Here is a 26,997-nt window from a genome sequence, read left to right as displayed (position 1 = left end):
GGGAGGGCGGGATTGACGGTTCAATGACGACACATTTTTTCCCCCAGCATGCATTGGGGGGAAATCCCACAATTCCAATGGGCAGCGGGGAGTGCGGGAACTGTGGGATAGCTTCCCACAGTGCACCGCTTCCAAAGTCGAAGCTGGCCCCGTGAATGTGGACTCAGAAGTTCGAATTTGTGTATTTAGTATGGATACACAAATTCGACTTATTAAGGTCGAATCCACAAATTCGACTTAAGTAGATTCGAAATAGTCCTGTAGTGTAGACAAGCCCTAAGCAAGGTGGCTCCATAGTTTTGAATTTCCCTATACAAACTGGCTTATGTGATATTCTGAACTGAACAAAGCATGAGACATCGCGCGTGAAAAAATATAGCGGGTGAGAGCAGTGTCAGCTATACAATCGTTAGTGTTGAATTTCAGCTTTTGTTCTAGTCCACTCACCTTTTTTCAGTCTCTCATGACTTTCTCAGTCAAATTCCTGAAATGTTGTTGGTCTTAAAAAAAAAAATCCCCCAAAATCGCTGTATGTCACACAATTTGGAGCTGTTGAAAGTGACATTTTGAAACCTTTTCAGATTAATTTAAAGCTAAAGCTGTTGGTTTTTATTGAGTTATAATAGAAGACTGAAATTTTTGCTCTGGATAAAGAACCTTAAACTCTTCCCAAATAACCCCTTATGCTTAGTCTACAAGGGAAAATTGACTGGCATACGTATAGCCCCTTGTGTGGACACTCTATTTTGGAATAAAAGTGACTTTATTCTGGAATAATTACTCTGCTCACAAAGCATCACTGCCTGTGAGACAAAGCTGAGACTTATAACACTTAGTAAGCTTTTCTCTGAATTCCTGCCGTGCAGATGGCACAGTGGGCTGGGGAGCAACAGGACTGGGAAGCAGCAGAGGAGTTGATTGTGCTGGTGAGGAAGATAACAGGTGGCTTATGAAGTGGAAGGAAGGTCTTTATTGCAGAGTGCTCCTGTTTCAGACAGAAGGCTCTGAATTTAGCAGGGGTCAAGCCCAGAAGAGAGCTTGCAAGACTTCCTGAACCTCATGATTGGATCTTTAAGATAAAATGAGAAGTGGAGGAAAGGAGCTGTGAATGTTGGATCATAAGGTTGAAGGACCTTTGGAAGTCTGTAGAGAGGAACTGGCCTTGAAGAGTGGTGGCAGATGGCAATGGGAGAACAATATTATTGGAGGGCTGTGGAAGGGAAACTCAGTATAAGATATCTAGGTGAGACAATTTCTTCTCTAAGCAGCACAGTGCATATTGCTGTAACAGCCAATTAAATTCCTCTTGTAAGTGAGAGGCAGAATGAACTGAATTGGCAAGTGGATCATCATAGTGCAAAGTGGGAACAGTTCATTCTGAGTCAAACACATGCTTTGCTGCACTGTGAAGGTATTGGGAAATAAAAACAATAAAATAAAAAACAAATCTATCTTCTGCAAATCTTCTACAAATGTGATAGCTCACCTTTGCTCCCTTGACACTGACTTGTGAACTGGTCTGGTCCTGACAAAGGAGAATCTCTCTCTCTCTCTCTCTCTCTCTCTCTCTCTCTCTCTCTAACATACCAATCTCCAATCCCAAAGATTCAGAGTGTGCTCACCCATATGTGGAGAGCCCAGAGTGACAGATATTGCAGCTGCATGCAGTATCTTTGGGGGACCATATTATATTAAAATCTTTCACAAGTAACTTATCCCATTAAAGAAGATGAAAATAACCACGGTGCAACATTATCAATGGATCATAAACAAAACCATAGAGCCTGATGTCATCCTTCTGTAATATATAACTAAATGGCTTAAAAATGTGGTGGTCAATCCCTATACTTTTTTTGTCTTGTCTTAATTTATTAAGTATTTGTAGAATTTTATTCAAATGAATTTTCCCTCTGTTCCACTGTTTTGTGGGGGCAAGAAGGAAAAGACTTTTCTGAATTTGCAATCTAGAAACAAGGAAGACTGTTGCTGGGCTCATTACTACCATTCACTGCTATGGTTAGACTAGGTTTATGTATTTTAGCAGTATAGATTCTTTCAACAAAGTGTTATGTAAATTTAAAACTTTTTAATATTTATATTTGAAATATTTGGCAGTATGAATTGTCATGGATTTCTCCTGTAGAATTCACTAGCTCTATCGCTGTCTTTCTAGATGACAACAGATTTACAAGATGACAAATTAAAGCAAGCTGTAACTACTGCTACTAAATCAAAAAGGAAGATTAGCAGGTACTTCTTTTGTACTAATCTTTCTGGAAAGTCATAGCTAATTGTTATTTTTGTATTGTTTTTCTGGTTATTTTTTAAAGGTGAGATGGAAGAGAGAGCTTTTATTTGCCTTAGTCAGAGGTTAAATGATTTCCAGAAAAGAAGCAAACACCTTAGATTTTTAATATTATTATGATGTAAAACTCCACTGTTGTGCTATAACAGCATAATCCTTTCACTTGCTCAGCACCTTCAACTCCCACTGGGCACTGAGAACGTGAAACTAATTGCAGGATTAAGCCTGGGGGCTCAATCCATTGAATTACTATTACCTTTGTCTTCTAGCTTGAAGTTGGACCTGCTCTTGAGCCAACTTTAACAGCTGGTCTTAATGGTAGCATTTTCTTTTGCTAGAGTAGGGCTGTACCAAATTCATGGCCATGAAAAACGTGTCCGGGATGGTGAAATCTGGTCTCCCCCTATGAAATCTGGTCTTTTGTGTGCTTTTATGCTATACTATACAGATTTCATAGGGGGAGACCAGAATTTCTCAAAGTGGGGGTCCTGACCCAAAAGAAAGTTGAAGGGGAGGTTGTAAGATTATTTTATGGGGGGGTCACGCTATTGCTACTGTTGCTTCTGCACTGCTGCCTTCAGAGCTCTGTAGGCAGCAGCACAGAAGTAAGGGTGGCAATACAATAACATGCCATCCTTACTTCTGCACTGCTGCTGACAGTGGCTCTGCCTTCAGAGCTGGGCTCCTGGCCAGCAGCCACTACTCTCCAGCTGCCAGGGGTGGCTCTATGTTTTTATCCGCCCCAAGCACGGCAGTCAGGCGGGCTTTGGCGGCATGCCTGCGAGTGGTCCTCTGGTCATGCTGATTAAGCGGCATTTCTGCGGGTGATCTGCCAGTCCCGCGCCTTCAGTGTACCCGCTGCCAAATTGGCACCGAAGCTGTGAGACCGGCAGACCTACCACAGGCATGCTGCGGAAGGCTGCCTGACTGCCGCCCTCACAGCAACTGGCAGGCTGCCCCCCCCATGACCTGCTGCCCCAGGCATGCTCTTGCTGCGCTGGTGCCTGGAGCCACCCCTGCCAGCACCATCACCAACAGCAATGCAGAAGTAAGGGTAGCAGTACCGCAACCCATCCTACAAGAACCTGGGTTTATTGTTGACTGCACCACAATTCCTTTTTTGGGTCAGGACCCCTACAATTACAACACTGTGAAATTTCAGATTTAAATAGCTGAAATCATGAAAATTAAATTTTTTTAAATTCTGTTACCATGAAATTGACCATAGTGAACCATGAATTTGGTATGGGCCTAATTATAAGTTACAATCAATGAACATTCAAACAGTGAACAATTTGAGCAGATTTTTGTGTTTCAATATTGTTTTTTCATATCCATATTTTGTGACAGTTTGAATTATAATAACCTGGTAATCAAAATTCCTCTCCTCCATACAGAGTGTGTGTGTGTGTGTGTGTGTGTGTGTGTATGCTTTTATTTATGCAATATCTTAAAAGTCCTCAAGGGGTCCTGATTCATTACTGCATCCATATTCAACAAAGCACTTAAGCACTTTTTTAAGCACTTGCTTAATTTTAACTTCAAAGCATTTAAGCATGTTCTTAAATCCCATTGAAGTTAAAGTCAAGCATGTTCTTACGTGATTAGATGAATAGGCATGGCTACTGAATCTAGAGCCCTGATGATTGTCTTGAACAGGTGAACTCAGCTTGTCATTAACTTGAAATGCCTGACCATAAATTCATTACTGCTGCTACAATCAGGGAAAATATACTGGGAAAATAATTTCCAGTTTTGTGTTGAAATTTTAAAAGCTAAGCTGCACATTGCCAAAGATTATGGGCTCTGTATGCAGCTGGGGTCTTTCATATTTGTTAGAGAACACCCAGTACCAGTAGGAAATCAGAGCTTCATTCTCAATTCCAATAGGTTCAGAATCTTCAATAAAATTCAATTCCTTTTCGTAACATGAGACCTTTCATATAATGTATCTAAAAATTTAAAATTCTAAATTAAAATGAGAACACAACTGGCAAGAACTCAGAGAGAAAATGAGTAAACAATATCTAGGGAGTAAGACTATACAGTATGATATATTGTACTCCATGGTTACTATATAACCATTCTATTCTCTACAGTGTGGAGTGTTTTCTTTATATAAACATTCTTTCATAGAGTCCATTTGAACTTATGCTGCTTCAGCTTCTATACTCTCCTTCAGCACAATATATATGAAAAGTTCATTGCATTTTTTAAATCTCAGATACTGTCCTATTGCAGTTCATGAATAAACCACTTATTCTCTATTGAAGTCTTTCAACAGTATGCTGTTAATCCTTTGTAGATTAATATGATTTCAGTGGTAATCCTTTCATTTGTTGTACTTCTAAGACGTATAATCATTAGAGAAAGTGCTTGACAGATTTTCCAGTAAAGTTCATGTTGGTAGTGCTCTATATTATTCATTTAAAAATTAAATTTGCAGATGAAGTAAATAGATCCAAGGTTAGTCACTCATCTTTCCCCCTTGGTGTCACAGTTTAAATGTAAATCCAACTAAGAAAAAGTATTTCATGAGCCAGAGATGCAACAAGTATGGAATATTTTTAGGGTTGTCAAATGATATAAAAAAATTAATCATGAGCTTAAAAAAAGTTGCAATTAATTGCAATTTTAATTGCATTGTTAAACAACAATAGAATGCCATTTATTTAAATATTTTGGATGTTACTTACTTCTGCACTGCTGCTACAGCTCATGGTACCTGGCACTCAGCTTGCAGCTCAAGGCAGGCTTTGTGCTGTCGCACGGGGGTTGCATCTTGCCGGAGCCCACTGCCATCTCGCAGACCTCTGGCCAACTCTGGCCCCCAAGGGGCACCATTTTAGATTTTGGTTTGGTGTGAGAGAGAGTGTGTGTGTGTCTGTGGGGCGGGGGGAGAGTGTTGTCCCTTTAAGCAGAGTACTTAGTAGCATGAATGCATTTTCAGCCAGCAGCAGTTGCAGGTGGCAGCACTCATTCCTGAGTGGGCATCAGCAACCAGGTACATGGGTGGAGGGAGGAGGACAACCCAACATCAGCCCCCCACCCCACCCCCTCTCTGCTCAGGAGGCAGGCTCCTAGTCCACCACAGCTTGGCTGGGGTGGCTTCTTGCGGGCAGTGGTGGAGGAGGCAGGAGCAGCAGTGGAGCAGGGTGGCAGGAGGAGGGGCACCCTTGCCCTGAGGCATGCAGCGACACTGCTCTGAGCACAGCACTCTGGCTGGTGGCCCCCCTCACACACCCCTGAGGCCAACCATTTCTCCCTTTCCGCCTGGCCACAGCCAAAGGTGTCCGATTAACACTCATTTTAAAAAAAAGTGTTAAATTGTTTTGATTAATTGCATCTATTAACTGTGATTAATTGACAGCCCTAAATATTTTATTGAATGCTTTTTACATATCTCCAAAGAACTCTTCATCTGTGACAACTGAAAGCTTGAGTCATATCTTTCAATCAGCTTTGGCTGCAATGTATGGAATTGTGTATATGAGAAAATGCAGGATATGATGTAATAGGTGAGGTTCACCAAACAAAGAGGTCCAACAAAGGGCCTATGCATCCCTTAAATCTCAGACATAATTGATATTTAAATGGGATATAGATGTTGTTCTGATCCTCTGCACAGGGATATACCGTCTAGTTTGTTTGAGAAAAGTTTAGGCTGAAATATTCCTCCTCCAGACAGAATTGAGGACTAAGATTATCTGGTAGTAGACACTGCATGGAAATTCCTTGTGACTAGAGATTTGGATTGATGGAGTTTTTTTTATTGATTCCCCCCCACACACACCATTCCCCCTTCTCCATACACCTCACTACATTCCCACATTCTTCCTCTGAGGTTTCTCATGGCTTAGTCTTTTTCATAATCTTTCCTCTGCTCCTCTTCCCATGACTTGAAGCTTTTACCTGCATTCTCCTCTCTTCGATGTTCTAGACAAATCACTTAAATTCTCTGTGCTTCAGTTTCCACACCTGTAAAATGGAGATCATAAAGATTTCCCAGATCAACAAGGACACTGCGAAGAGTGTCGGAAATAGTTGAGGATCATCCAGTGGACAATTCTATAGACTTGCAAAATGCAAACTCTTTAGGACATCTCTTGGCACTTACATCAGGGCTATATTTAAATCTTGCTGATTCTTTTTTCATAACATCTTTATTATATGGCCTTTCCTATGCAAACACACAGCTGAAATTTGCATCTAGCTCTAATCATCTTGCATCTTGATTTCTGCAATATTCTCTTCTCTGGGTTTGACAAATGCAATCTTGTCCCTCTCATATCCATTTACAATACTGCTGCAAAGTCCATTATCCTAGCCTGTTACTTTGTCACCCCTCTTTTGCATCCCTCCACTAGCTCCCCCTTCTTTATTTTATCAAACATAAACCACTTGTCTTCACTTCCAAGGACTTTCATAGCCTTTTCCCCTTTTATCTCTCATCTCTCATTCACTATTGAAATATCTAATCCCATTTGTTTGGCTCTTTATACCAGCCTCCATCATGCACTTATTACATTTTCAAACTTTGTACTTTCTGCTATGCTACCCCTTGCTCTTGGGTGGAGCTCCACATAAACATCTGCAAAGCCACCTCATCTGCTTCAAAACTCTATTTAAAATTCTCCTTTTCTGTGATGCCTATAATAAAATTTAACAGGTAACTACTGTATCAAGACCATTGCCTGTCATATTGACCAATATTGTCTCACTGTTTCCATGTACTTCCCTTTCTATCTGTTTGTATCCATCTGTCTCTTGTTTTATATTTAGACTGTAAGCAATTTGGGGAAGGGACCATCTTTTTGTTCTGTGTCTATACAGAACCCAGCACAGTGAGGTGCTGGTCCATGACTATGGCACATAGGGCTATGATAATACAAATAATAAATCATAATTTAGGACAGGAACTGTCATTTACCCTGGGCTACATTGTAAGTTTACAACTTTTCCTGAGAAGCTGTCTCATACCAAGAGAAAATCACAGAACAAGTTGTGACTCAGAACCACAATTCCTTCCTGAGTTCCTCCCTTGCTCTGTAGAAAGAATAGATTAAGCTTGATCCCCTGGCCAGAGGGAAGAAGAGCCAGTGTTCTCCCACTCTCCACCATTCTTCATGGTTGTCCACTTGCTCTCCTCATTATAGGTGGATTTGCAATTCAATCCAAGCAGGGATGTAAGAGGGAAAGGGGGTCTTAGTCCCTCTTTCTTCCCTGCATGGCCAAGTAAGGGATAGGACCATCTAATCCTAGATATTTCCATAGTGCCTATAACAGTGGGAATCTAGTGGAGGAATCTAGGTGCTATAACAATACCGATATTAAAGAATAATTAATGTTCACTTTTCTTCATCTGCACTGAGTCCTGGAATGATTCTTTTCAGATGTTACATGTAGATGTGGAACTATGCACACTGACAAGGCCAGAATGCTCTCCGCTCCAGTGGCAGCCACAATGCCTTGTTAAAACTCTATTGTAGTGGTGTTGATGCCGAATGCCAGTTCTTGAAATTACTTGGTGAATTTATACCATGAGTAAAACATCTCCTGGGGACTGAACTGAAACCACAAACTTATATATCACTAGCTACCCATATATGAGTATCAGGGAACCACAGGTCAATATATGTGAAACAGAAACCTCTTGACTTGGGTTGATAGCAGATCAACCAAATCAAAGTAAATTGCAACTTTGTTCAAATGTAATTTATAATAAAGTAAGTAGGCTGGTCCTGTCAAAGGAGGGTGGATATTTGCCTATACATACTGTAGGGTTGTAGATGATTTGATGGCCCAAAGCAGAAGCAGACATCAAAACCTTTCTGCAAAATCAGGTCCTGAACTTGGCAACCCTGTTAGTTTTTTCTCATGTATTTGCAGCTTGAAAACTATTTGGCCTTTACAACAGCCAAAATAAGTATCCCTTAATCATTTCCAACCTATTAACAGATGGACCAACAGCTTTTATACATGGGGCATGCAAAATACTTCAATATCGGCCAAAACTAATTAGTAGCAATATCTGAACCAAAATTTATAACTGGTGTAATATGTATTAATGCTGATAAGATTACAGTTTAATGTAAGTTTCCTTTCAAACATCATACCTACTTTTTTTGATCTGGTGCATTATAAACTTGAAATATTAAAAATCACTCTTGATTTATCCTCCTTCTCTATTAAGAACAGAGAACACATTTTCTCATAAAAAAAGAAAAGTATTAGAGGTAGTATAACTAATAGAAATCACATAATACAGGAATTAACAAAAATATCAAACTTTCATATTAAGCGATGACACATATAAGAAAGAACAGTGTAACATGAAAATAGCATTTTGTTATTTTATTGTCATTTAGGCCAATACAAAATACTGTTATAATCATAATAGGTTGCTTGTATTCCAGTGCCAATTCACAATATCGTACTTTCGTACAGCGCTATAAATAGGCACATGTAAATGGCATAATATTAAAATAAAAGATTTAAACCTTCCAATTCAATTTTCTAATCTCCATTACGAGCCCATATAAACATCAAAACACTTTAGATGGTGAAAGTTATACAATATACTGCCCTTGGATCTGCATTGCAGTCTACTCACATTTGGCTTTTCATAGATGTTTAAGGAGCTGACAACTGCCCCTGCACCTAACTGAGGATTTGCTTGTTTATTCCCATCTTTCAAATAAGGCTTATCTCCAGGTCCTCATACCTTCCATATTTGTGTTGTAATAGCCCCCAACAGGATATGAGTTGACGCAGAGTGAATGTTGACCAAATGTGAGTGGAATCAACACAATAAGTGATTTCTCCAGACAACAGTATTAAGCTGGAGTTCAGCTTATGAGGAAAAGAACCCTTAAAAATCTTACTTTAGGGGGAAGAAACCCAGAAAGTTAGAAAATCTAAAATGTAACCCTAATGTTTGTGAGTCTGAAAGTAGAGGTGAGATAACCCAAGCAACCTTAACTCCATCTCAAGTGACGCCACAGTATCAATCATCCTCATGATGTAGATAAGAGTCTATGATAAATGTTTCTGACATTTTTCAAAGTTTTGAATTGATTAACAAGAAAAAACCACTCCATTCTGTTTCTCAATTCCCTTTTGCCTGTAGCATAGGTGAGGCTGTTTCTGACTAGCCTGTTTGAGAGAATGATGCACTCTGATCCACTGGCCACAAAGCCCAAACATCTTACAGCTATTGCACCTGGTGGTGAAAAATATGACAAGAGGCCACCCTTAGCCTCTCCTCCATCTGATGTCCCAGAGTAGACCAGAACTGCCTGCACAATGGGCCCCACTGTCTAGGAAAGGGTTGGAGCCAGGATGTCATGGAAATTAACTGATTTGATATATTTCTTAAGAAGCCTTTTCTGTTACAATTGCTGTAGAACCCCAATGACAAATTAAAGTTGCCATCCCCTAGAAAAACCTGTGGGGAAGAGAGCAATGTAAACACTACTTGCCCTTTATTTGAGTAAGCTGCCAGTGCTGGTGCATGAGTGAATCAGGGCCAGTATTGATCAGTATCTACTTATGAAAAATGTTGTATAAGAACTAGGTATTATTATTATTATTATTATTTTATTTGTAGAATGGAAGCGGTCAGAATGCATATCTAATTGTATGTGAGTGGTGGAGTCACAGATCCACTTTGGAAAGGTGACTAAAATAATCAAAAGTGTTTCTAACCTAGAGAGAGAGAACGGCTGACTGGGTTTTGCGGTATATAGTGGAATGGTGGATAAGGGTGTTTGTGGATTATATGTAAAGGGTATAATGTGAAAATGCTGCAATGACTTGATTATAGGGAGGAGGCCCAATTTTATAGGGCCAAACCCCTCTCCAAAACAAACATACCCCAAAAGGGAGGCTGAGGGGCCAAAAACAAAGAAAACAAAACTGCACACACATATGGGAAACTTTCAAATGGGAGAAGTTCAGTTTTTCAAACTTTCATATCTTACTAGCACCTTGTTCAATTAATACCAAATTTTAAAAACCCAACCATTCTCCTGTGACAGAGATACTCAGTGGCATTTTCCATGGAGTAGGAAACAGAATCACAGTTGGCTTTATAATACAAAGCTAGTTATGACTTTAACTATGAAATGATTATTTCCACTCATGATTATACCTTTAATACTTGCAGCCTAGTAGGGAATGTGCTGATCTACATGTCTGTAAAACACAGCAAATTTTGGATGCTGATTTAGTAATAGGAGATGGTAAATGACTAAATGCTTCTTTTAAAACCTGGAATTCATTGTAAAATTATTTTAGATTCAAATTGTATCAATTCCTTTGCTAGAATTTTGATTTGATAGTTTGTGTTGAATGCTCTACACTTTCCAAAAATAAATTTAAAAAACCTTTTTTGTTTTAATGTCTAGTGGAAAACATATTGTATTTAAAACTCAGGAAAAGGTCAAAAGAATTGGACCACACTTAGAAATCTTTGAGGCTTTCCATGCCAAAAAGGACCCTAGCTCCAGAAAAGTAATTAGAGCATCCATATATATTCAGAAATATGTCAGAGGATGGCTTGAACGTACCAGATTCAACAGAGTAAAGGCCAAGGTAATGTGTCAGATGTTACTTTAACATACTGTAATTCATTCTGCCTGGGTAGTGTTAAAATTCTAGGAAAGTAGCCTAAGCACTACTGCTTTTTATGATTTTAATATGAAATATTTGTTTTATGTCCACGCACAGTTAGCTCTCTATTGTAACCGCTATGTTGAACACCGTGGGCTGTTTGGAAATTCAGTGACAATGAAGATAATATCTGAACCTTCCTGCTCTAAATGGACAGATCTTCATCACTTGCGCTTAATGAGAACCTCCATTAGCTTGTAGGAGTAAAGGGCCTGTGATTCACATTTGAACCCTTTTAATTCTGTCCTGAAGAGAACTATGGCACACATACATTCTAATCAGTTAATTCCAGGATTTCTTTTTCACATATAAAAACAGCATAGGTTTAACAACCTGTTCATTATCTCTCTTCTTTACTCGCCCCCATTTTAAATATCAAACACTTGAGCTAAGCATGCATAGAGTATGTCATAAAATTGTCCTTTTTGAAATTTACTTCTTTTTCAGCCCGTGAGTCAAATATGAGCTCCTGCACATAGGGTCAGAAAGCACTGGAATATTTGCTTTTGCCTTCCATTTCAATATGCACAGTAGTTAAAAGAGGTCTTGCTTACTGCTGGCTATAGAAATAACACAGCTCCACCTCAGCAGGATTTCAATCTCTAGGTAATATGCAGCCCTCTAATATAATAAGTATTCCATAGCCTAACCTGCACCTGACTCAAATAGATGGTCTATTGTAAACTGGGGTCTTCATTAACCTGTTTATTATATGAATTTATAAATCAAACTGAAAACCATATTTAAAGGATTTCCAAGAATCCTTAAATAGAGCTAATACAAACCAGATAAAAATATTCCATAATCGTCAAACTGTCCTAAAATTCCACTGCGAGTATGCTGCTTTATATACTACAAAAAGTGGCTGTATTGTTTATATGATTAAAGATGAACTGAACTTGCATAGTTTTGAAATCGGTTGTTGGACCAAAGAGAATGGGGCATATTTTCCCTTACATGGCTATACTTTGGACTGAACACTGATTGTTAGGTTCAGTGGTTGGCATTTAAAAGTCAGCTATTACTGTACCATGGAATCTGAGATACCACATTATTTTTCTATAATTGTATCTGATGATAACTATGGTATCTGATGCAATTCAGTGGCTGCTGTTACCCTGATCACCATTAATGAGTTCACAGGTAAGTTATGCTGATTCACTCAATGATTAAGGTTTTGTTTGCATTTATTAATCCTTCATGTTTCTGGAAATATATGTAATGATATAAATTATACCATCCATTTTAAATCTTTTTGCAGCACTGATATTTATTAACTCCTGCCCCAATCCAGTGCCCACTGAAGTCACTGGAAAGGCTTGTATTGATTTCAATGGGCTTTGGCTCATGCCCCATATCTATTGTTTCTTGAAATCTCAGCATTACTTCATTGGGCAGTTGTGATTATCACATTGCTGGTCTATTATGATGTCAGTCACATGATCCTGCCATACTGATGCGTCTGACAAGTTTCCCCTGTTCCTTGCTCCATCCCACTGTTCCTTTATCAGATCCCTAATTCTGACAAATAAAAATGTCTGCTTCTCTTCATTATTCCAGCTCTGTTCTTGTAGTCTTCATGTACCCCACACATCCCAAAATATTTCCACTTCAACATATTTTGAAAAGATCAGCCCTTATTAGCACTGCAGACTGAAATCAGTTCTTGTACACTCATCTTTTATATATTACATAATGCATAACAATTTTTCAGATCTACAGTTACTTATTTGTGGCAATAGAATTACCTCTCTTCACCCTCTTTTAAGATCTTATTTTACTCTGCATATCTATCAGTTTCACCTCCTCATCTGCTTTCTTTAGTCATCCTTCACTATTTCTAAAAGTAATGAAAATGAAATATATCTGTAATTGCAGGCTGCAAGTCATGGACCATCCCTTTTAGCAGTTGTAAAGGAGTACCGTAAAATGATGAATCGCATTCAACGTCGAGCTGGTGTTTTGAATCCATCCACACCACTAAAGTATTCAGAACTAGAAGAGTGGTTGGACAAGAAAAAATGTAAGTGCTGTTAACATTTTTGTACAGAGTAATCTTTTATTCTAATTTCAGTGGTTGAATCTGTTCTTAAGTAATACTGTTCATTTATCACTTCATTTTAAATTGCTCCTTTGTGCAAAGGACATTGCATGTTTCTGTATGCACAACTGCTTTTGTAAGACGTCATTCTGGCCTTCAGAACTGTGGGATTTATGTCAGCATGGGTACAACAATTTGTGACATAGTCATTGCACTATTGACATTTGATTTTTGTTTTGTAACTTTCAGATGATGGACAGTGTTATGCACTGTCAGGGAGAAGGAATTCTTAATGAACTGGCAGGTGGCAGAGGACAAATTTGCAAATCATCTTAGTACTTACTATATTCTCTTCACTAACAGTGATTGCATTTAAAAATTCCTACTGGTTTGAGAATTATTACCAGTATGCCCCATTTCAAGTATAGTGAATCTCTCTCAAACTAGGAGCATCTTCCAAAATAGAAGAAATTACTTGTGAATATAAACAGCTTTTTGTGGAAAGATATCTGCATTTTTTAATGTTTCATTTTTCAGACATTTTATTCACAGAACTATTTTTATACTGCATATTGCCTTTCCTACAAGCTCATTTTAGTTCCAGTCTGGTGGCTACTCCATAGAAGAGCATAGGTTGTGGAATGGCTGTATGTGTGTACTTAAGAGGCACTCCTATATAGCACAATGTGATGCCATCATAGACCCTATGCACGTACTGGGGTACGCATTGGAGAAACTGGGCATGATGATAATAGGTTGAGACTAAAGCCAAACAAGTGGTCTTTTTTTTAAGGGGTGGGAGGATTTTACTTCTCTTGATCCACGCCATCACTAAGTGCCGGGGAACACCAACAGGGTGGGATATATTTGATGGGTAGCAGCAGTGCATCCTTGCTGCTGTTCTGTTCACTCTCTTCTGCACTGTTTTGCATATCACTACTGGATCAATCTTTGGGACATAACAAAAGAGTAATAGGATGAGTTTAAGAAAAAGAAAATTTTAGACTGGAGAAAAAGTCAGCAAAACTTCCTCACAGTGAGATCTATTATACTGCAGAATATTCCCCAAAGGAAGTGATAACAGTCCTATCACAATGAGTATGTAAAATTAGACTGGCAAAAGCACTGAAGGGCTGACATACTGTAGCAACTGCTGCAGTGGGTGGGAGCAATACTGACCTAACAGAACTTTTCAGTATCTGTCCTGTGATATCCAGCCATGTTGGAGGAATATATTGACAGGATGTTTCTTCAAGATGGGTAGCATTGTTAATGTTGATAATTGAATTGCCCTCATCAGGTTTTAGAGTTAACTCACCATTGGGATGAATGGGTGCAGTTTGTGCCTCTGAGTTACTGGTTCATTCTGCCTTTCTGAAGTCTCAAGAAAGCAACAGTATACACTGATTCCATAGGACGAAAACTACCTTCACATCCTAGGGTTGGAAACATGTTCTCAAAGGAACATGTAAATTCTGAGGAAGATAATGGGTCACCAGATAAAGATAGGAACTAGATTCCAGCCTGCTTGGCTTCCTTTGAGCTTCATATGTATTAATCAGGTAGAGCTTAATTCTCATTTACGCTACGTCCCTTTTACTCTGCTTTGGAATGTATACCTATTTTAAGGCCCCTTTAGACTAAGATTTTTCTTTTCAGTATCACGTAACGTGTAGTATTGCATGGATTTTTGAGTCACTGAGGCATTAATATGAAGACATAAAAATGTACCCCTTCAAAGCTTCTTTGTAGACAAAAGATGTTACATCCTGACATTTTGTTTTTTGTCATCCTCTTATCTTCATAGTCCTTAAACGTTTAGAAGGAAAAGTCCAGTTTAGCAGCCAGATGTTGTTAGTTTTCTTATACGTTAAAGTGATAAGTGTATGCTGTGTTTGAAGCATATGCTGTGTCAATTTCTATTAACTTTATCTAAAAGTTCAAATTAATGATTACATTAATAACTAGTAAACCATTCATTCTGACAGCTAGACTGAAATTGCTTACTGAGGAGGAAGATTGTCTGGCACAGACACTGCAAAAGTATTTGAGCTATGGTAGATTACCTAAAATGATCTTTAGATTTGCAAATGTAGACGATTATGCAGACATTTTTATACTTTGCATAATGATTTGCCTTTTTAGCTTGTAGCCTGCTGTGGAGATTTGCAGCTCTAGGAATTTTGCCGCCCCAAGCACGGCAGGCAGGCTGCCTTCCGCGGTGTGCCTGCGGAGGGTCCGCTGATCCCGCGGCTTCGGGAGGTCCTCCGAAGCCGCGGGACCAGTGGACCCTCCGCAGGCAAGCCGCCGAAGGCAGCCTGCCTGCTGCCCTCGTGGCGCCGGCAGAGCGCCCCCCACGGCTTGCCACCCCAAGCACACGCTTGGCGTGCTGGGGCCTGGAGCCACCCCTGGAGATTTGACCAACACAATCTGGACATGTTAAAAACATGTGAAGCTGAACTCACTGGATGGGAATAAGGGTCTTTTAAAAAAGTGACAAATATCGAATTCAGCTGTCCTGTCTTCCGTAATTTTACTTCCACAAGTGTCCACCATTTTAGGCAATGAAATCTGACACCCACCCACCCAACCACACGAAAAAGAAAGAATTGAAGATTATGTTCCAGCAACCATGTTTCATCATTCTGGGTTCCGTCCATTACTTTTGTTTTAGGGATCATTTTTGACTAAGAAATGGAAAGGCTGAGAACAATCTACAAATTAAAAACTGGTCACATTTGTAGACAGCTCACAGACAGACGAAGAAATTAAATTTTCCAAACTACTCACTGCCAGATATTCTCCCTCTTCTACTAAAATCTAAATATTACATTTACCACTTTCCCTTTATACCCTAATTTTTGTAATTCTTTCAAAGTAATCCAGTTTGTCTAGAAATATTTGTTTGTTTTTTATAAATCCAACTTATTTACTGCTCTTAGTTCACTTATAATCTAGAGTGATTTTTTTCCTCATAACAATTGTTTCATTATTTTATGATATACTATAATTAAACTTTTCAGGATTACTGTTCTTTCCTGTTTGGAAAAAATGTTGTACCAATTTTCAAATCTTCTAGTTCCTTTTTTGGCAGTTATTTTGTTTTGCAAGTCCAAAGGCCTCATTAAGGCCTTTAATAATTTCACTGGTCGTTGTACTGTATGTGTGTATGGCATTTGTACTGTACATGAACCTGGTTCTAAATAAGACACTTCTTAGACAATACAGAACATTCCAACATATATAATAGATCTAGTAAGATTTTTTTTTTAATTTCTGTAAATGAAACTATGAAACTTTTCTTTTAGTTTATGAAACAATGTTTGCCAAGAGGGAGTTCTGGAAAGAGATGAATAAAAATGATCTGCAGGTATTTTTCAAAGACTGTGGACAATTACTACCCCCGCAGCAAATAGATAAGGTTTTGCATCTGGTCTGTCCAGGTAAGTGTCTTATTTATTTTTTTAAAATGTTTTCTGAATGGTCAGGAAATATCCATTGCAGTTTTGTAATGTCTTTGTGTAGAGGCAGCAGAGGAGCTGCTGTTGTTATTAAAAATAGATTAGACAAAGCCTGCTGAAATTTTTCCTCATGTAGTGTTTTACAATTTCAAATGAAAATACACTTTGTAGAATTTCTTTGTTTTAATAATGCAAGACACTGATCCTTCACAACCTTGAATGGCATTCACAAGAGTACAAAGAAGCTTAGTATGCCCTAGTTTGCTGCTCAACCATTTCAGATATCTGCATGCCAGGCACTTGCTTCCTTCCCTACTCTGCATCACAGGGGTGCCAGCCTTCCACCATCCCCTTTAAACATCCTTCTGCACACAACTCTTTACAGCTCAGTGCAACAATCTACTACACCAAACATCCACAACTACTAGTGCGTGCATGTGTGTGTGTGTCAATATAATCTGGCAAAGGGGTATAGAAGACAAAAGGGGGCAGAGTTAAGTTTGAAGTGCCTGATCTGTGGTGTATGGTAGTTGTGAAAATGGTAACGTGTGTGCTTGTGGATGGAGGATCAGAGCAGATGTATTGTTAAATGGTTTAACTTTTCATTGTCTTGCTTTTTGGGGTTTATGTCAAATGCTGTGTATATAGCAACCCTACTGCTTCACAATTAAGTTTTTTGTGCATGTATATTATTAAAGAGAGCAAGTCAATGGAATAAAATGTTATAAGAGGAGAATAATGTTATGCTGCAGTATAAATAGGTGATCAAAAATGAAGTAAAACAAACTCCCCTCTCTCTTTTATCAGAGGGGTAGCCATGTTAGTCTGTATCCACAAAAACCACGAAGAATCCGGTGTCACCTTAAAGATTAACAGATTTATTTGGGCATAAGCTTTCGTGGGTAAAAAACCCACTTCCTCGGATGCCTCTCTCTTTTGCATCTCCCTCTATTGGGGAAGAGAATGAAGCAGTCTTGGAACAGCTTAATCTCTTCCCTGATCTTCTGGGCAGTCGTAGAGAATTCTATGAATGGAACTCTGGACCCAGCCTCAGACACTGAGAGACAGGGAAAGGACAGGTGGCATTTCCAGATTCCATTGTGCAGCAATACACTTTTGTTTTAAATTCATGGTGTTTGTGGCCATCCTTACCCAGGTTTGCCAGTACATCCAGTAAGTGTGGGAAGGTGTGATACCTGGATATTTCTGATAAAATGGCAGTGAAAGAACTGTCGGTGTTTGCAATTAAATTGTTATTAGGCTACAGCAACACAGTATTGAGATGAATGAGATGTTGGCCACAAGTTTTGGGTGCAGCTAAACTGTACTCAGCATTGCACCCAAAAGGAGCCCCAAGGAGATTTTATATCACCTTTGTGGCTCCCTAATTTTGGGGTCAGCCAGGGTAGTCAAACATTTGGGAAAAGTGACCCTGTTTTGGAAAACGATAGATTTGAGGTCCATGAAATACAGGTGGAAACTTCTTTAAGTTTGCCATAGTGTGATAAACACATGTTCAGTTGTATCACCTTTGGTTTGTTAATGACTTACTATTATCAGTGTGATACTTCGTTGAGATTTTTAGCCTACTGAAGTTGAATCCCTGGGTAGTAGGTTTTCCTCTGAGTATCTGACCCCACATGTCACTTTACACAATAGTATATCTCAATAATGTTTACTTCTAGTAAATTTAATTAATTTCTCATGGAAAATCATGCATTATATGCCATTTAGGTCACATTCCTAAGACAGTCTGAATAAGACCAGGTATTTTTAATCATTTGCTCAGTCCTCGTCACTATGGTAACGAGATTTTATAACGGTGAGACATATTTTTAGTCTAATATCCTAGCTTTTTTAAAGTATTGCTACTATTCACTATGCTCACAGACAGGCCAGCAAAGGTTAATGTTCCCCCACTCGTTATTTCATTTATTTAGCAAGTCTCAGTCATAGCATAGTTTCAACCTTGGCTTCACCAGTTTGCTGCCAGGGAATGGATTGGTCAGAGAATGAACTTGTAATGGCAAAGAAGTCTAAAGTTTCACCAAAGCATAAAAATGTCGATCATGAAATATTTTCTGAGACATGGAGATGTATGTCTGACAACAGGACACCCACAAAATTATTTCCAACATGCATGTGTTTTAAACAAATGGCACTTATCTGTAAAGTACCCACTTGTGATGGGTTCGGTCACAGAGACCCACTTGGGACTATCACCTGATGTGCTGGAATTACCTCTGAGCCCATTTTCCCTGCCAGCTTGGGACTTCAGAACCCTGCCTTGTTGAGCCAGACACGCTAGCCTGCTGCAACACAGAGTTATACTTCATATTTCTAGCTTCAGATACAAGAATGATACATACATACAAATAGGATGTATACACTCAGTCAATTATAAGCTTTGTAATGATACCTTACAAGAGACCTTTTGCATAAAGCATATTCCAGTTACATTATATTCACACTTACAAGCATATTTCCATAAAACATATGGAGTGCAACGTCACACCGCTCTCTCTGATTTATAATACAAATAACATTTATTTCTAAAGATTAGTTATAAACAGAATATATCCTCACCAGATTGCCAGGGAGACACATTGTGAATGACTGAATGTTGTGAATTGCAAAGTAATCTGGCTATCCTCTATGTCAGTGGAAAGACAACCATCCCTCCTGATTGCATGTTCAAAGAGGAGAGATATGGCAGTGGTGGGATGGCATGATAGACTCTTGTCTTGTGTCATTCTGCTTTTAATATTGCTGTAAATCTATGGGATGGACATTGCATCCTGTATAACTGTGTGATCAAGTGGTCGAATGGTTGGATCATCAAGCCTGCCACCCTCAATGAATACAATAAAGAAGAAAGATCTCTCTTCTCTGCCTCCTTTTCTGCTGCTGACACCTGTCTTCTAGCTATTCCTGTTTGCTGGTGTTGCAACGGGTGTTGTTCTCCAGCTGCCTTCCCACCAATACACTGCTCAGGTGCCCATTTTGATTCCCATTTCCTGATATTGCAGGAGCTGTACAGTGCTGTCTCCCTGCCAGCCAATATGCTGCTATCCAGCCTCCCAGTCATTGCCATTTGCTGTTGCTGTGCCCACCAATTACTACTTGTCTCTGACTGCTGCCAGAAATGCATGGAATATATGGGGAAAAAACAATAACTTTTTTTAAAAATCTCACTCCTCTCTGCCTGGTCCTGTGACACTGCTTCTTTCACTTCCCTGCTCACACTTCATTTATTATTATTTCACTTTATTTATACAGCAGCCAAAAGTGGTGCCAGGTGCTTCTGAGAACAAATGTGAAGAAGACATAATGCCTGTCCTGAGCAGCTTGCCATCTAATTTTACCTCTAGTATCTAATTTTGTATTTGTTGTCTGAATCCAAATATCATCAAAGCAATGGGGCCTCTGAAAATAAGTGTCACCGGACTTCAATGGGCCTGGTTCACTAATCTCCAGTAGCAACTTTTTGTCAGTCCAATCTTTGGTGCCATTAAACTAATAATAACCTGGGAGTGAAAGCTTCCATGTCCCATTATTATCCCTGCAGCTGTCTGGTATTCTCATTTCATTACAGCCATTTTACGTAATTTCAAATCTCGCTTGTACTACTTGAAATGGATCTATTTCTTCTTTAAAATACCTTTATTACACAGAAATAACTTATGTAAGTGAAATACAAGCCTAGAAATGGGATATATGCAACAAAATGTTAACTAGCTAAAAGTATGCAGTAGTGAGCTTTCTAGCAAACTGGAAGGAAAATTGTCGATTGCAGGATATGAACAACATATGAATAGGAAATATAATATAGAACACTGCATAGCTAGCTCTGCTAATACAAGGATACAGGGCTACTAGAGATGCCACTTTAAAATCACTACTCCTTAAATGATAAATATATTACAGAGAGCAAGACTCCAGCCACTGAATGAGTGTTGGCATTGTCAAAAAACAGATACTGGCACATACAGCAGTACCTACCAAACCATTGGTTTGAACTCAGACACAAAATGAAATGTGTTAACGTGCGAAATTTTCTTCTGAAATCTGGTTTTTAGCTTCTGGGGGATCAAGTTTGCTTGGCCACTGAAGTCAAATGAGAGCTTGACCTTAAATGGTGCTCAGAAATACCTTGTTTCCTACATCCTAAAGAAAAATAGATGACAATGGTTTGATAGTAGCTAAATACATTATTCTAAGTTATTGAAAACTTAAGGGTTGGCTAAAACCCCCGAATGGCATATCTATGGCAAGGTTACCCTGGTGGTGTCAAGAAAAAAAGCAGATTAAATTTAAGGATCTCTGGGACCCATTTCTTGATTTTGTAAACCAATAAATACATTATATCATGACTTTATAGACCAGTACCAGCTGTCACTTCATTCTGCAATATACTGTAGAGTTCATTATGCAGTCAGAAAAAGAGTAAATGCAACAATGTCATATATTTTCTTTGCTAATCCAGTATATTTTTTATTTAAGTCAATTTATTTTTATTTATTGGCTGTACATTGGATGCAGCCGTAGGAATTATAGTTAGCAATTGGTAGCAAAATTACATCTTAAAAACTGTTCAAAGGAGGGGATACATATATATATAGAGAGAGAGAGAGAGCAGAAAATCTTCTTTTTCACTTTTGTTTTTTCTATAATATCATAGAATCATAGAATCATAGAATTCAAGATCAGAAGGGACCATTATGATCATCTAGTCTGACCTCCTGCAAGATGCAGGCCACATAAGCCGATCCACCCACTCCTTAGCAGCAAGAACCCTGCCCCATGCTGGAGAGGAAAAAAAAACAGGCCATAGCCAATCTTCCTGGGAAAAAAAAAATTCCCTTCCCCACCAACATGGCTGAACTCTGAACCCCGAGCATGCGGGCAAGACTCTCCAGCCAAACCCAAAAAAAAAGGTTACATACACAGGCACATAATTGATAATTGACCTATTGATCTATCCCCTCCATCCTCATCCACCATAAACTTATCTAGCTTAATCTTAAAGTTAAGGTCCTTGTTTCCCCCCTCCGTTCTCTCGGTAGACTGCTGTTCCAGTATTGCACTGATGGTTAGGAACCTCCGTCTCATTGCCTGAATTTCTGAATTGACAGTTGACATCCTATATCCACGTTCGTCATTTAGCACTGAGCTGATCTGATTGAAATCTTTCTAATTCTTCCCCCTCCCTTATAATATGATATATATCCTCTCATCCTCCATCTCATCTCTCTCATCCTTCTTTTCTAAAAAACAAACCTCTCCTCTCACTCTCTTCCCTTTCCTCCTTCCCTTCCATTCTTCATTCCTCTCTTCTTGGCCTTCTTTGTTTTCTTTCTCTCTTCTAACATGGGAACATGAACACAAAAAAACTCACAAAAACACTCCAAAGGTCTCTCTCATATATAATAGTAGGACCTCTCCCTCCTATCCCTACCTAATACTACCTCCTCCTCAAAAACCAAGACATTAACTATTTATTTTTTATCCACATCACATTCATCCACCATCATCGATCAACCTCACTCCTAGGTCCCTCTCCTCCCTCCCCCTCCCCCCCACTTCCAACTGGTTCCCCCTAAAGTCTAAAGTTCTTGTTAAACATCCCTAAATGCATAACCTTCACTTTCAATATTAACTTTCATCTTAATACTAATCCTACAAATCCCCTCCAACCTCCCCATCCAAATCTCCCTCCCTGGAGACCTTCCCTCCCCCCTTTGAACAACAAATCAACCTTTTTCCACTCTTCCCTACTCTTGGTCTCCAGGTCAGCAATAAATAGATTGAATAAAATAATACCCAAAATAAAAATCCCCAAAACCGAGCCTGAAAGAAACCTCCCCCAACACCCCCCCCCCTTCCGTACCCTCCCCTTCCTCCCTCTCCCTGCTCCCTCCTCCCTTTCCCTCTTCCCCTCCTTCTCCATTTTTTTTCACCTTAATTTCCAATTTCTTCAGTAATAATTCATGTTCTACTTCAACAAACTGATCTCAATCACAATCCAGATATATCCAGAAATTTCCCATCCTCAAATCTAAAAACTCTAAAAAATCTAAGATTTTGGTTCTAAGGTCTTTGGTTGCATTATCCCGTCTATCACAGACGATATGTACTCTATCCCTTCCATCTTTTTGCTTTTTTTTTTTCTTCTTTTTTTTTTCTTTTCTTTGTATTTTTTTTTTACTCTAAATTCACTACTAACATCTTTTTCCTTCTTTTTTTTTTTTCCCCTTTTTTTCCCCAGACATCATTAGCTAATCTCAGTCTAGTCGCTAATATCCTATTATTAGGATTTATTAAAGATTATCGCTATTATTATTAAAATATTCTCGCCATATCCCTAATATTCTAGGATCCCAAGATTATCCCCCCTTCCGTCTCCTTTCCTTATACTTTCATTTCTGGCTACTACCTCAGCTACCCCCATGTTCATTCCCCCATATCTTCATTCCCATATCCCTATCATCACTATTCCTTAGCCCTTCATTTCATTCATTGTCATTAGCATTGATATTTTTTCATTCAAGAATATTTTCTTCTTTCTATTTCTATTTTATTATTTTCCTAAACTTTTCTTTTTTTTTCTCTTTCTTTTTTATTTTTCTAAAAATTTTTATTTCTTTTTTTTTTCCTCTAATCCATATCCACTTCTGCCTTTCTCTCTCCACAGCACCTTCTCCACCTCTGACCTTTCTTCTCTAGGTTTCTTTTCTGCTTTCCCCATTTTTCCTCTCCACTTTTTCCTTCCTCTTACCACCCTTCTTTCTTGCTCATCCAGCTTACTCTTAAACAAAACCTCTACCTACCTCTTCCCTCTCTGCTACCTGCCATGCTCTACTACTTCTCTGCAAACTTTCTGCCTACCACACTTCATCCTGCCTAACTACCCCCTAACTATTGCCCTTACTCCCCCCCCTAGTCTACTTAGTCCCTAAAATTATGTTAGCTTATTTGTAACCTTTTAGCCTTTTTAGCAGAAAATATTGATTATCCTCCACACTATTGATTATCCTCCCAGCCTCATGAAACGAAGGAACTATTTTCATTTCATGAACAATGTCCTCAACAAGGCCCTACCCCTAAAAACAAAAATAAAAAAACCCTCAACAAAATCCAAAGCAAATTCAAAATGAAATCCCAGCGATTGTTCAGCAATCTATCAGAGTTCAGAATCCCATATATGCATTACTAGCCTTTTCTATATCCTATTATCTTTATCTATTTATCAAGCCAATCCCCCATCAGTTCCTAAGTTCCCATATTACTAAAACCCTCCTTAAATTAAAGAAGAGCTCCCTCCAATCTCTAAGCTCCTCCTATCCGGTATAAGACTCTGTATTGTCCATGTACAAAGTACATCATTGGGATCTGATTCTGCAAGCACATAGGCAGGTTGAGTGCATTAAGTTCAGTGGACCTATACATGTATCTAAGTTACTTTCATGTGTAAGTGTTTGGAGGGCTGGGGCCTCCAGTTATTTTGGTAATGGTGTAATTCCTGAAAGAGAGTTTTATCTTTTAAAATGCAAGACATATAAAGTTGCTTGTAGTGTTTTGTGTGTGTGTGTTCATCAAGAATTGCTCGCAAGAATGTGAAATGAGATTCTAAAGACTCAGTAGCAAAAGTAGCAGAAACTACATCACCACTGAAATATATGCTGATGAAGACACTATATCACACTAGTTTTTAAGTATTAGCTATCTGTAAATTAATTATGCACAGATACATATGACTTTGTCTCTAACACATTGAGTCCAAAACACAGACAAGGCTACATTTATACTCTGAGCTAGGGGTGTGATTGTTTAGCTTTGGAAGATTTTCAGCACATCAGAATGAACACAGCACTAGGATCATAAAAGAGAAGAAACTGTTTAATCAGACTGTCTTATTAGATTCTGATTTGTCCCATCCCCAGGGAGACTAAGTTCACCAAGTCACAGCCAGTTCCATCTGACCATCTGTGTTTTCAATACCAGCACTTCAGGGACTTCAGTTTTTAATTTGTTTTATTAGTGGATCAATTCAATAACATTTAATGTAATATTTAATTTAATAAAGTACAATTCATTAACTTTATAAAATTTAGTATGCAATACAAACTTGTTTAAGATTTATAATGACATTAGTGTGCATGCTGTATTGAATTAATTAAAAATATCTGCTATTCTGCTTGGTATATTTTGTATTTGCAGACTTTATCTAGGAGATTTTCCAAATCGCCAACTGGTACACGTAGGCTGTCCCCTTTTCATTGCTATGGACAAATATGAAAGTAGTTCAGCAATGCACACTTGCTGATTTGTCTCCAGCTTGTTATCATCTGTCTTTAGTCTCATTTTCTCTCTTTGCTATGGCTAGCACCTCTTCATCTGCTGAAATCTCTCGCATGTCAGTATCCAATTTAAGTCCTTTTTATTCATAAATGAAATTTGCAAACATCAAGATCACTTTTTTCTTGCAACAATATTTATTATGGGAGGCAGAATTATTTCTTAAACACTATTCATATAGAGTATAATAATCGTATGACAGCTACAAGGCACAAATATAATAATAAATCCCTCCTCAAGACTTGCTTCTCCAGTGGCACCTACAGAAAACTGGCCAAATAAGAATGGCTAAGCTAAGAGGTGGTTGGCTATAGCTGATGTGTACTTGTACACATTTTTAATTAAATACAAAATTATTTTGGAGCATGTCCCTACACATATTTATAAACATAACTTTATACACTTGTGTGAGTAGTTTCATAAGCTTCACTGGGACTACTCACATGTGTAAAGTTACTCACCCACATGCTTGTAAGGTTGGGGTGCATGACTGTACACTCTTTGGAGTAGGCACTGTGTCCTCCTGTATATGGTCCCAATACAGCAAAGCACTTAAGCAGTGAACCCAAATCTAACTTTTGGTTTTGTACTTAAATTACACTGACATCAATTGGGCATAAAAAGCAAGTGCAAAATTAAGCACATGATTAGGTGTTTTGCTTAGTTGAGGCTTGTGTGGACACTGCCACAGCATACTGTGGGTTGCTGCTGCTATTATTGACTTGCTTCTTCCTTGTCCCCACTTCTTCTAACCTCTCCCAACACTTCTGCTCTCTTCTATTCTTCCTTTCTCCTGTGTTTTTTCTCCCAATTTTCTACAGTGTCCAGTAGCAGAAAACACATACAAATATATAGATATATGCTTAAAAATAATAGAGGTTTAATAAGAACATCAGAACAGCCATACTGGGTCAGACCAAAGGTCATCTAGCCCAGTTTCCTGTCTTCTGACACTGGCCAATGCCAGGTGCCCCAGAGGGAATGAACAGAACAGGTAATCATCAAGTGATCCATCCCTGGTCACCCATTCCCAGCTTCTGGCAAACAGAGGCTAGGGACACAACCCCTGCCCATCTTGGCTAATAGAAAGGGGGGAAAAGGAATTAAATGTTTAAAAAAATGATATAGGACTAAAAATGGGAAATAAAGAAAAAGTGTTTTAATAAGCAGATGGGGCTCCTTATTCCTGATTGAGGCCTCTAGATGCTACAGTAATATACATAATAAACAATAGAATACTGTTAAAAAGAATAGAAACAGGTCAAGGTATAAAAAGGGGAAAAATAATTGAGCAGAAGTTTAGAACACCAAATTACTAAAGAATTATTATAACACAAACAGGAAGATATGACAAAAAGTAGCCACAAGTGCTGAATATATCTGTCTGTATAATATAAAAACATGGGACCCCATCCAGCAAACTTACACATGAGAAGCTTGATTGCAAGCTCTTCAAGGCAGGGGCTGTATCTTTTATGTACTTGCACAGAGCCTAGTACAATGGGGACTTAGAGGAGTGATTGCCATAAGAATAATAATTATAATAAATAAAAAGAATAAATTTAGCCATTGAAAATCCAAACTTGGAGATTATGGCGATATTAAAAGGTTTAAGAATTCTGGAGTCAAATATCAAGGAGATATAGGGGAGATATATTAAATGTTCACAATTTATTACAGCCACAAAGATGTCTTTTGCATGATTTATCTAAGCTTCCTCTGGAGAAGTACAAGAAAAGATTTATCTGTGCAGTACTCTCCATTGCAAGACTATGTATTATGCGTCACAGAAACAAAGAATCGTTGCCATCTCCGAAGGAATGGATCACATCAATTGATATATCTGTAATCTTAGAAAAAATAACAATAATTAGAGACTTCCTTGAGACAGCTGGAAAAAAATACAGAATCTGTACTTGGTCACTTGCTATGATTCAAATGCATTTGGTTTGGTATCTGTTTTGAAAGTCACTTTTTGTTCATTATTGCCAATGTCCCAGACCAGTCTGTTTGAGACACAACAGTAAACACAATTTCTGCATGAGAAACTTCTGTAACAATTATCGTTACTGGAGCTTTGTCCTCCAGCTGTATGTTCATGAATGTATTTTGTGGGTTTTTTTTTATTACTTTACTATTTGTGCAGAGAATGACATACC

General features: G+C 38.5%; 1 protein-coding gene across 7 annotated transcripts in view; it reads left to right on the top strand.

Annotated features, from left to right (window-relative positions):
- IQCM (IQ motif containing M) overlaps nucleotides 1-26,997 on the top strand; it is a 167,129-nt gene that overhangs the window by 59,789 nt on the left and 80,343 nt on the right. For 6 of the 7 annotated variants that reach the window (XR_005598733.1, XM_039539283.1, XM_039539279.1 and 3 more), the window contains 4 exons: nucleotides 2,174-2,250; nucleotides 10,714-10,900; nucleotides 12,857-13,001; nucleotides 16,328-16,462. Coding sequence is in view for 6 of the 7 variants with exons in the window: in XM_039539283.1 (XP_039395217.1) it covers nucleotides 2,174-2,250; nucleotides 10,714-10,900; nucleotides 12,857-13,001; nucleotides 16,328-16,462 (544 nt within the window). In the remaining variant the exon portion in view is untranslated. Of the gene's footprint in view, nucleotides 1-2,173; nucleotides 2,251-10,713; nucleotides 10,901-12,856; nucleotides 13,002-16,327; nucleotides 16,463-19,759; nucleotides 19,915-26,997 lie in introns of those variants that run through there. The other variant, XM_039539284.1, reaches the window with a different exon arrangement.

The sequence above is a fragment of the Mauremys reevesii genome, linkage group 5 (assembly GCF_016161935.1).
Source record: "Mauremys reevesii isolate NIE-2019 linkage group 5, ASM1616193v1, whole genome shotgun sequence".
NCBI classification, from domain to species: domain Eukaryota; kingdom Metazoa; phylum Chordata; order Testudines; family Geoemydidae; genus Mauremys; species Mauremys reevesii.
This window is presented reverse-complemented; position numbering and strand designations above follow the sequence as displayed.